This window comes from Xylocopa sonorina, chromosome 8 (assembly GCF_050948175.1).
Source record: "Xylocopa sonorina isolate GNS202 chromosome 8, iyXylSono1_principal, whole genome shotgun sequence".
NCBI classification, from domain to species: Eukaryota; Metazoa; Arthropoda; class Insecta; order Hymenoptera; family Apidae; genus Xylocopa; species Xylocopa sonorina.
This window is the reverse complement of record NC_135200.1, coordinates 5,090,448-5,102,867: the sequence shown is the minus strand read 5'-3', so window position 1 is coordinate 5,102,867 and position 12,420 is coordinate 5,090,448. Positions and strand designations below refer to the sequence as shown.

The following is a 12,420-nucleotide window of genomic DNA, read 5'->3' as shown; positions in this document are numbered from 1 at the left end:
TACGTTCATTCCATTAATATTTCCATTAAGATTATTATCGAAGATTAAAGAAAAAATCCAACGCTCATTGAGGACCACACGGCCTCGATAAAGAAAATCGAGTTACGAGTACGAACGGCCGGAAGTCGCATCGAACACCTCCTACAGCGAGTCAGGGCGTTCTTCTTCAGAAACACGGAAATAGTACCGCTTTCTCAGTTCATCCACACCTTTATTTCTTTTGCAAACGTAGCGAACAAGAACTGATAAAAAAAAACTGCGCTTTCCGGGAAGAGAAAGTATCAGCTGCGTTATGATATAAAATTATAAAACTGACTTAATTAATTTTCCGCTCTTAAAGTTTCGCTTTAAAAAATGTTAGCATCTGATTCGTTAAGCAAAAACTGAAGTAACTCGAAACATACGCAAAATTCCTACGACTAAAACTGCTGCTCGTACAAATTTACGAGGTTACCTACGCTCCCAAACGGACTAAAAAATTTACGCACCCACTAAAGAACACTCGAAGCCATCTTAAATTCCCATATTCGACAAAGTAAACCCCTCTAATCCCTAAATCCCTCCTAACAAAGATTCACCGCCGTAAATGGCCAAGAGGATCCCTCTGCGAAGCCCCGAGGACCCCCCCGCGTGTGTTCAAAAACAACACACGCCTGAAAGTTCCAACGGGACGAATTATCCATGCCAGGCACCGTTAAACGCGGGTTGCGCGTAGCGTTTTCAGGTGTGTAGACCTTCCACGAAACTGTTTTAAAAGGCGCTGGCGGTTAACGGCGACGGGGAGAGGGGAAGGGCAGAGGACGGGGAACGGTTTACCCACATCTTCTCTACCTGCGCGTTTCCGGTGATTTAAAGAGCCCGACCTGCCTCAAGCGTGAAACGTGCACACACGCTCGGCCCAGGCTCTCCGTTCTTCGCGCCTCTTTGCCTCGAGCCGATCGAGACGAGGCAGTAGACCAACTCGTGTGCTAGGTTGAAAGACTTATTAACGCAATTTCACGTACTATAGCCCGGCGTAATTGCTGAATTAACGCGCTTGCTAACTGGGACTAATATCGTGGAATTATTATCGCGAACCACGGGACCATTTTACTTGGCTTTTATGCCTTCAAGAAAACGGCGTTGACATTACTGCAGCGACGGATACATCGCTGCGTTTTCAACGCTGATGATTATACGATCGGGAGGTGGGGATTGTTTGCTGATAGCTAATCTCTTCCGAGAGCTTCGTTACCAGATCGCTACTTAATTGAAATATCGCTATATTTGCTTCGATAGAAATTCGTGAATATTCAATATGGTAAAAGTAAGGATTATTTATTCGTCCAAAATTATCATTACAGAAGTGAAACAGGAAGATTAAAAGGGAGAAAGTGAATGAAAAGAAATTGATTTTCAAGTTTTAAAAGAATTCATTGGGAACACTGCAGGAATGTTAATAAATATTGAAATAGTAATCAAGCAATGTTTGCTAAACGCTACAAAGTTCTGTATGATTGTGCGGATACAGTTGTCAATATTTAGTTTAGAAAGGAGTTAATGTGTTTGTCAGAGATAAGGCTTTTTAAAAATACTCGAGATAGTCTTATCCTCTAAGAATAAAAATCCATGATAACTGAACTTACAAAAAAAAAATGTTTTTGGACAAATAAAATACCTCAGATTATGTGAAATACGTAATTATGATATCGTAGCGCAGAAATCGGTAAAGTTAACGCAGGAAGTCGCAATATGGTAGGCCGTAGGGTAACTTCGAACAATTTTCGAGAACTAAGGACAGACTACCCGCTTGGGTTGCCATTGTTCAGCCTAGTTATTTATGGGTTGGGAGGTTGCGAATTCTAATCAGGCCTGGGTCTCGCCTGGCCCGTCCCAATAGGGATCGACGCGTCGTAAACCCTCGAGGACACCCGGAACTTCCGAGACACGAATCGGTTTTCCAAATTAACGCCAACTGAGTTTACTTTTGTAACTTCGTGCAACACGTGGGGAACTTTGGGGCCGCTCTAAAGATACTCCTTCGCGTTTACATCCCTTGTCTACATTTACAATTACCTGGGTACCATAGAACCGTAGAAACGAATTGTCCTAGGGCGTTCGAAGGAAAAGCGAGGGCAATATTTTTAAGCACGGGAACTACGGAGCCGTGGACTCGAGTTACTTTGAACTCGGAAACTCGAGGATCTAGTACACTTTGCTAAGTTTTAAGCGTGTGTAATTTACCGGGCGAATTTATTAGACGGGAATTTAAATGCTTCCACTTTGAAAAGATACTTAAAAGGAAGCTGTGTTTTAGATTACAAAGAGTTAATAGCCGCTAAAGTAACGTTCGTTTAAAGAGTAGAAAAGGACAAGTGGAAAGAGTAAGAAAAGAGTGAAGAAAGAATTGAAGGACGCTAAGACGGTATGAGTTAAGATCACAAGTGCACTTTCATGATGAAACGTGCTTGTTAGAAAAATTTACGCGACTCGACTTCCTTTTTCTTCTGCGTTACATGAGAAACTGATCAATCTTGATTTCTTTAAGCACAACGACCTCGATATCAAGAGCAAATCAAACAATTCTAAAAACTCTCCATTACCACATCCCTAAGAAAGACTAATTTCACATTAACGAGCGTGGCTCTGTTTTAAATAGAATTGATCGCAGTCTCGATATCATTACAACATTTATCTATACCCGGTGTCTGAACTAGCACGAAGGTCAGTCCCATGATTTGCGGTATCAGAATAGGTGGTAACGATTCGAAGCGCAGCCGATCAATCATGCAATTTAAGCACTCGACCGAACTGCAGCGATAGTTTAATCGGAAACGGCCGGGCGCAGTAACGAAGCCAGGGAAAGGTGTCCGTGGCTGCTGACTTCTCCCAACCTAAATACCAGGGCCATTTTGTTTTTCACCGCGAACCGCGTTCTTCGCAGTTCCTATGAGTCAGCTCATTCCATGGCTCGTTAAATCCCGACCCAGCCCATGCCATAACTGGACGTTTTAGATTACTATTTCCTCTGGAAACCGTCTTCCCTGAAAGAATTTCGACACCGTTGCCTTGCCACCGCTCGCGCTCGATTCATCATCCGTGATCCACGGTCGACGGCCAACCACAGTGAACGCGTTATCTCGACATTGGAGGATCGACCGAGCAGAGCAGCCTCGAAGGGTTAATTTCCAATTCTTTTTTTTCCTCAAGCTTCTTTGAATCGATATTTTAAGCTATGTATTACACGGTATTACAGGGTATCTATGCATCCACTTGGGAGTAAAATTATCATAAGTTGTTTTAGAGGGTCAGATAGGGAGGGCAACTTGGAACAGTTTTACTCTTTGATGGATACGGACACGCTTAACCCTTTGGACTGCGCTAGTTCCATGAATTATTTATCCAATACGAATCGCCGCTATAAAGATGATGATCTTGCAATGAAAAACAGCCGCCTAAGAAACAGAAATAATTCACTCTGTTTACCTTTTCTATTCCCCATTTATTCTCTCTATTTTAATTAAGAATTATCCCTAAAAACGATCCCCTAAAACCCAATAACAACCCACGGGAGATCATTAAAACAAGATGCGCGATCTCGATCGAATTTACCATCGTTCCCCGCAACGAGATCTGCTTTCTCTCATTACGCGGTCATGAAAGTATAATACTTATGCTCGATGGAGCACCGAGAGATCCACGTACGAGTTGGCTGCCTGGTTGCAAAAGTGCAAATGCGATTCCCCTCTACCGCGCAGCCTTCGCTAGGATACCTTCTACCCGTCGCCCCTCTTTGCACCTCCCGCGTAACAAGCCATCTCTTACGGTCCTGCGGTTAACGGGTGCAATTATAATGTATCGCTTTCGTAGTCGACTTCTCGTGCTCAGTATGTATCGCGGATACTGGTCGCGAGTAAATCGGACCGGAAACGAGTTTAGCGTGTTGGAGAAACGTCGGAAACAATCGATTGTCCGGGCACAAATGGCTCAGGCCCGACGAACCTTCGTGGGGGCATGCGCGGCACGTATACGCGCGTCTCTCTTTCCGCCCCGTACCCGCTTCGTCCGACGTACGCACAATTCGTTGGCCTCTACCGTCCCGTTCGTCGAGAAGTCTATCGTCGATAGCCAGCGATCGACTTTTTCGTTCGCTGTTTAATCGAACGCTCCACTGTAACGATGGTTAACCATAAGATCGCCGTTATCTCGTACACCACCACCAAGAAGGCTACTAATTAGAATAGAACCATTTGTTCTCTGTTATAAATATTAATAAAGAGAAATTTCGCGAAGTTGATTGCTACCAATTTTACCCAATAAAAGAGGGAAGGGAGATGTGTAGATTTTATAGAAAAAAAAACTGTGGGTTTAAGAACCATCGTTTAAGAACAAAGGGTTTGATCAAATATACGCACACTTCATTTTTATTCGTTCAGAAAAACTAAGGGTAGTTTTTCACGTTTGAGAAGAGGAAGGAGAAGGAATGGAACTCGACTGTTTTCAGAGGATTTACATTCTGCGTTTGCGAATACTGTGAATTTAATTATGTCCTTATAATTAGTCACGAGTACGCGTGTCTGCCCTTGGAAAAATATTCGATAGAAAAAGAACGAAGCTATTGGACGAATTAGCACAATTTCACGCGTTCCCGTATACACCGCTAACTTTCGCACCGAAAAGCGCGTCCTGCCAAGAAAGCGTGAGAAGCAGATATGAAACAGAGAATTCTTGTTTCAGATTTTTTCATAACCTAGATTCGCATATTAGCGGCTCGTGCTACTCGAGCCGCCGTACACCTTCGAAAGTGGCCTCTTCCTTCTCTTGTGTTTCGCAACGGTATGCAAATATGTGCATCCTTTCAAGGACTTCCAATATCTCGATGAATATTCAAATGCACCATAAACACGTCGTAAAGATAGCCAACACGGACCTCCCACGGTGCAATAAAGCCTCGACTCCTTCCTAATTCCCTCCTGCAATTAATTCCTTTCCAACACGATTATTTCAAAACGGAAACCTGAATATTTTTCTTAAAAGAAAACCGAACGATAACGAGAGTTCGTCGAAACGCTTACCGGAAGTGGACGAGAGTCTCTACTATTTACACAATTTTCACAGTTATTGAAACAGTGAAAGAATCCTAAAGTTTTCCTTCCAAGAAGATAACGAGGACAGTATAGCCTAGGACACTTCGTGCGACGTACCCTTCAGAGAACGTAAGAAAATAAGTAACAATGGACAATAAGAGATTGTGGTGATCTTCAATTTCTATAGCGCAATTATTGTAATTAAATTTGTACACTATACTAGTTATCGAAATTAGGGCAAAAAAAGCTTGCAAGATAGTAGAGTTGAAGAAAAAGTACACGTTGTTCTTTTCTTCGAGAGATGACCAAAATGGTACTCTTTTCGAAACTAAATGCTTACTCTATAGAAGACCGTAACCGTAACAGCGTAGAAATATTGGATTGGACGTAATGCGAATGTTAAATGGTATTACATTTATTAAAGGACGCGCAAACATAGAAAGCATTTCTTGGAAATTATAGCCACCATTTATGCCCAGCGCAAAATTGGTCAAGTTGGCCAATTGATGCGGGCCACTCCACGCGTTATTTATACCTATCTTGGTAATGATTAGTTCAATAGGAACTTCCTCCGTATTACCTGTGACCTCTTTTGTTCCAGTTCTGCCATTTTACCATTCGAACGAGCGATCATTACGAAAGAGTTGCCACGATTCATCGTATGGGAATACAATCTATAATTGTTCCAGAGTACGATTCGCGACGGAGTTCGAACAAAAGGAATGCTTATTCTATCTTTATCCACAATCCGAATTACGTACTTTTCGGAACACTTGGCATCGCAAAGAAATTAATTCAACAAGTCCTCCTCGAGTACTCAAGAATCGATTTTATAAATGTGAAACATCCTATTGTACACTTAATCGTTATATAAATTGTATTCTAATTATTCTACTATACTAAAGGGGTATCGGCATCTTCAATAAGAGTAAACGCAAAATAGCAAAAGCAATGAAACGATAGATTATTAGTGATAATTTAAATGCAATTATCGTTTACTTATGTATCTATATGTAGCGCATGCAAAACAAGCTCGTTAACGAGAAAGTAATTAACACATTGCTCAATAAAAATAAAAAAATGAGAAACAATCTCTTCAATGAGCAATGTTACAATTACTTTCACGATCGAACGATGGTGTGCGTATGCAATCACTAACCGCGATCAGAAAATCCAGAAGCGGCTACCGGAAGTGGAGGCGTTGGCAACACTTGACAATCGCGACTGATAAATTACATAAAGTGCAATCGTTCATTGGGGTGTCTAAAAATAGCTCCTTCAATCTGAAAAGGTTAACCGCATCAAACAACATCTTTATCTTTCGAATTCCGTCCAAATCGATTGCGATAAAATTTCGGTTGAAACACCGCAGTTTTTTTTCCCGAACAGATTGTTATCGAGAATTGCAAACGCGACAGCTGAACGCCATAAACGTCTGGTTCGTCTAAAGAGAACAGACGCGAGAAGAATTATGTAGGTAGAAAAATGTTCGAACTCCCCGAAATCTGCTTTTCGAAACCTCCACGCAAACGTTATCTGTTGGCTCCCTTTCAGGGAAAAGCGTTGTATGTTCAACAGATGTCGTAGGAAGACCCCAACGACAGTGACGGCCAGATGAAAAAGAATACCGCTCTGGCGATGGTTACAAGAGAGAGGGATGAAGAGGAAGAGAGCCTCGAAAAGTGTTTCAAAAGTGGCGACCACCATGAGATGAAATTCCATTCGTTCCGAGCACGATACAGAAAAATTCCGGAGTTCTTCCATATCCTCGAACTTAAATTCCATTTCCTCCTCGACGAAATAAAATGAACAGATTTTTTCGTTCTACTCGAAAAAGTGAAAATGTTCCACGAGTCGACGGTACCTATTTTATAATAAAATCAACTATACTCGTACCAAAAGTACGATATAATATTCTGACGGATACATATTAATATTTACCGATCTAGAGAATCAAGCGAAGGAAATTAATATCGCGGAGTTAAATGAGAACAAGATTCAACGACGCCATCTAGCGCGGCACTTGTTTCGTATACAAGTTCCGCGACGAGACGTCTCGATTATTTATCGTCTGGTTCACGACCCGCAACCAATATCGCCCCTCGGCACCATGTCGGCGATATAAATAAATCGATGCAAAAAACGCGCGTAAACAGCTACGGAGATAGGTGATCGTATAGCTCGTTGCCTGTAGAGAAGATAAGAAACCTCGAGCTTCGTCTCTGTTTATGTGCATGAAAATCGCCAAGGCAAGCGCGCGAGTATGTCGTCGCTTAAAAATACGACACGCATCGCCGATTTCACGGCGCTAGTAAAAAAAAAAATCGTCGCTCGATGTGTCACGCGATATCGATCGGGTACGCATTGTACGCCCGTCTCGAGAATCGAGCGAAACACATGGTTCGGTCGAAACGGCTCTCGATCGACGCACGAATCCCATCGAGCCGAGTATCCCCGGTGCGTACGTACGGAACCCGAAGGGGGTCTTTGCTAACGCGTCCTTTCCATCCCTCTCGGAAACAGGAACGCGCAGGATCGAGCGACGGCGGCGCACACGGGTGCATTTTACCTCTGTTCAAGTTGGAAGCCTCCAATAGGCTTCCCTGGCTCGGCCCCCACGCGAGCCACTGAAACCCGTTTTAAAAGTCCGTAGGAATGCATACCGCCGGGCCTTTCACCTCTTTCGCGAGAAAATATATTTTCATGCTTTTCGATCGCGTGCCCCCGTCATCTGGCCGCGTTGCTCTCGCGGCGAATATAAAATTTTTACGATCGAGAACGCAGCCGAGAGAGAAATCGTTTCGTAATTATTCTTCAGTTTTTTTATTTTTTTATTTTCGCGAAACCTTACGCTGGAAATTGGAACGCGACCCCAACCGGGTCGGAGCAACAATTCGTTCGGATGGATGTTTCGGTAAAATTGTGGGCACGTATCGCGGGCGAAATCTATTATGGCGGTTGATGGAAAATTGCTAGGTATCGAGAGCGTAACAGGTTTGATTTTACGGCGAATTAGACTGATTGGTATCGTGTAATGAGATTCTTGTGTGTTTTGCAGTTACGTACGCAATTATACGAGACGAAATATTTGCATGTAATTCGAGGTAGACTAATGGTCGCTACCTTTTCTAGTTAGAGAGAAAGATCAACAATTTTGTGTATTGTACGAATTACACGAAGAATTAGACGAAAGTAAAGTATCGTGTACTCGGATCGGAGTCATTGATCTCGAAAAGGCATGCAAATATCACCCTCGAGTTTCCAGTTAAGAGAAATCGATATCGTGCTGGAAGATGTATTGAAATTCTCGAAAAAAATCACCAATCATGAAAGATCGAATAATCGATACGGTAATGACTACAGATTTGCAATGAAAACAGAATCTTAACCGTACAGAAGGCAACGAAAAGCGATTAAAAATGATATATCGAAAACGCATTTAAATATTGCTGTGTGCGCACGAAGGTTGACAAGAGTCGCCATTTTGAAATAATCGGTAAAGAATCCACCTTTTTTGCTTTTGTTCGTTCGAACGAATAACGCTCGGATCGGTGCGATGTGATCGTACATGCCTAGTTTTAAACGCAACGAATATGCGCGTTAAAATTTCACTGGACCGTTGACGAAAGTCAAAGGGACGCGTACTTGGTTACCCGGAAGAAACACGACGCCTAGGGTACAAACTCGGGAGCATTGTACTCGGCATCGATCACCCCGTTTCCACACGGTACGATGCGAGTTTGAAAATTCAATTCGACAGAGCAAGCTTACAACGAATAGGCACGCTTACCTCGTATTTGATGCCGTTGAGCCGTAACCATGTCTCCACCTTGAGACAATACGGCGAGATGGAGGGCAGAAGCGGCATTCGGGAGAACTGATAGAGATAAACAATGTCCTTCTCGTAGTTGGTCTTATGCACGTTGATAGCCTTGGCCGGTGCTGAGGATGGCGTAGCGGCCGCAGCGTCACCCGTCTCCTCTTTCTTCCCACTTTCTTCCTTTTTCGCCGCATCTTTCTCCTCCTGCTTATTGTCCGGCGGCATCTCGTCCTTCAACGCCTCTTTCATCTCCTTCACATCCTTAATCTCCTTGCTCTCCGGCCCGGTGTTCTCTGCCTCCGTTGCCATCGTCATTTCGTTTACTTTTTCACAAGGTCCGACCGGTTTTTAGCGAGAACGAGGAAACGTCTTCGTATGAAACGTGCCGGGTAGCGAACAAACGTCAGCGGGACAAGCAAGTTTCTCGAGCGACACTGGTAGAGACTATCTCTCGAAGACAGCGCGCACCACACAAACGTACGCCGGGTACTCGTCGATCCCTCTGTTTGCCGGCCGGTTCCTTCTCGTCGCTGCCCCGTTCTGACCGCGGCTCCTGTCCCCCCAGCGGGAATCGGTGTTGCGCATGCGCAAGCGCCACACCCCACTGCTGTCGCCATATTTAATTGGTCCGCCACCCCTGCCCGGTCCGCATGCCGCTCGTTCTCTCTTTCTTTACCGATTCAACCTTTCCTCCTTCATCCAACTCCCTTCGCTTCCCTCTTTTCCTCCCGTCGAACCCCCATAGCCAGGCTCGCTTCCACTTCGTCGTGGTTAGTCTCGCCCGGCAACACTGTCGCCACCGCCACCTCAAGAGGACCGAACAAACTCACGACTATGTATTTAGGTACCCCGTGGTCAGCTATCAAATGTATTGTCATAATAATCCTGCGTTTCGCGGGACATTATCACGGTTATCGTTTACTCGCATCGATCGTAACGTTCGCTTTTTGCTAATACTATTTCTTGTTCCTGGTGAAGAAACAATAGTTTTATCTTTACAACTTATGTATCTCTATGGTGTACACGTATTTGTAGTGTTAAAATTTATGTCGATCGTACTGCTAACGCCCCTTCGAGAGTGACCATACAGGGTCGTATGGTATTCTAGTTTCGATTCCGAAGCGACTCGGCCAATCGCTCTTCTCAGTCTCCGAGAACTGGCAACGCCGCGCCAGACCGGCGTAAGAACGAACCCCTTTTCACGGATTACTTTTTTCCATTCTCTGGCCGATAGGCTCCATTTGGAAAACTACCTGCCACAACTTGTGCCGCCCATGAACGGCGGACTCTCCCCGAATCACTTCATGGCCCCCATTCTTTGCTTTCGTCTTTGCGCTCGGCGTCCTCTCTTCCCTTCTCGCTTCGCCCAACGGTACTGCTTCCCATCGTCCTGCTTACACCTTCGGAATATCGTTCTGAGATTGTTAAATCTATAAGCGGGATTATATCTTTCCTGTGGGGCACCGCTTCGCTTGGCAGCCATCAATAGACGCAAGGAGACGACCGAGCCCTCTTGTCTCGTGGCGCGAATTAATGATCGAAGGGATAAGAACTGAAATTCGAACCAATCCTGATTATCGTCGATACGGGAAGAAGATGAGTAAATAGCGACGAGCATATTGTAATAGGTCTACTATATCGAATTGTCACGTTTCACATACTTTATTTATTAAATATCAAAATATTTATTTATTCATTGCTCGTAAAGTAAAATTGAAGATTAAGTTTGAGGATACAGAGAAAATATACATATTACCTTCTATTTTTGAAGATCTGTTCTCGGTAATACGATGTTTCAACGTGGGGGAGGAGACAACTGCCTTAAAAGTGAATAAAAATTTATTTACTCCTGATGTTATAATATTTCCCACAATATTCATGACAAATTCACATCGTTGTCCATAGTGTGCGCGTTATCTGTCGGAAAATCTTGTATACAACAGTCGGAAAGTCGCTAACAAATCATTCACCTACGAACGTTTATGAAATACAAGTTGACTGCGCCGAATGTATACAATACGTGTATATAGTTATACCTCGAAATGATCCGTAACAAGATATCAAAGTGTCTTCAGAGTCGTTGCATTGTAAAATTATCTAATGGATACGCCAAAAGAGTTTGACACGATAGTTCCTTAAAATATAAATGCATAGAAAGGGACAAATAATGGTAATTAGTTATATATTAATTATACTCGCATACTTTCGCGGTAAGAAAAAAGTTCTGCACGCCTTCTAGTGTTATTATTTCTCGACTAAATGTCGAAACTACCAAGGGGTAAATTTTTATTCTAATACTTTCTAAACAGTTACTGATAAACTTACAATAATTAAATAAAAGGTAATTTTTAAGTATTTCCGTGACCAGATTGAAAACAAGTCGCTTTAATAGGTCTGTAATCAAATAATAATACATTTTTACTGGGATTACCGATAAAAATTTCAGGAAATCCATAACTTTAAATACAGTTTCAAAGAAGAAATATGATAGATTAAATAAAGAACCTACTAAAATTCAACATGACCTACTGCTACTTCAGAGATATCAATTACTATAGGGATATATTTAAGACAGTTCCACTAAATGCAAATAATTTTTGTTTTCCTCGTGATATCTTGATAAATGAATTTACATTAAAATTATATACATTTCTACGTACCAAACCTTTTTCATGGAATGAAACACTCAAGGCAGGCCACGATACCATACAAGGTATCGTTGATCTATACTGATAATTCGCTGATCGATCCTCGCAGATTACCGCGTACTAAACTCGATCATTAATGCTGGACAAGCAATGAAATTCCTACTCCATAAGAAGAAAAAAAATAGCTGCAGATCAAACATTTTTAAATGCATTTTCTGGTCGATTATTAGTAACAAATACTGACGTACAGATATGAATAACATATATCACAATTTCGTAATTTTCAATACAGAAACTGCAACTAAATCATTTACACAATTCTTGCATTTCAACGATTTTCCAGTCGAATGCCACCAATTATTATTCCTTTCCTATATTTTTAACCACGCATTATAATATATTTTACTGTCAATTATTCGAAACAAGAGCTTAAAATTAAAAAATGTAATACTCAAGAGTTAAGATTAATTATTCAGATAATCGCACATCTATATTCGCAAAAAGTGACGTGAGAGAATTTTTCGGTATCTTTAACGGGCACACTCTTTAAATCGTTACACAGCTTTATCCACTCCGCTCGAATAATATCAGGCAGTATCAGAAATTATTCCTATTGCTCTCCTTATTTTTCTAGACGAAATAAACGTGTTCGATTTCCCTTGCGAAATATCTGAAAAGACGAGAAACTAAGCCGTTCTTAGCAATAAATTATTGAGCTTGTATCATTAAGCGTTGCCTTAGCGTATCTCTATGGTTGTTTAAAAAATTAGACAGAGTGCTACGGAATGATCTCTCTTAATAAAAACGTTTTCTTCATTCTTGTGAATTATGTAAAAGCGACACGACATTATATTGACTTTTTGTGGATCTGCTAAATAATATCGAA

The 12,420-nt window shown here is 42.1% G+C and overlaps 1 protein-coding gene across 1 annotated transcript in view; it reads right to left on the bottom strand.

Annotated features, from left to right (window-relative positions):
- Window positions 1–9,607, bottom strand: part of Fax (failed axon connections) — a 32,207-nt gene extending 22,600 nt beyond the window's left edge. Inside the window, exon 1 of the mRNA XM_076899487.1 lies at window positions 8,857–9,607. Coding sequence (XP_076755602.1) covers window positions 8,857–9,201 — 345 coding nt within the window. The 5' untranslated portion in view covers window positions 9,202–9,607. The remainder of the gene's footprint in view (window positions 1–8,856) is intronic.
- Between the last annotated feature and the right edge of the window lie 2,813 nt (window positions 9,608–12,420).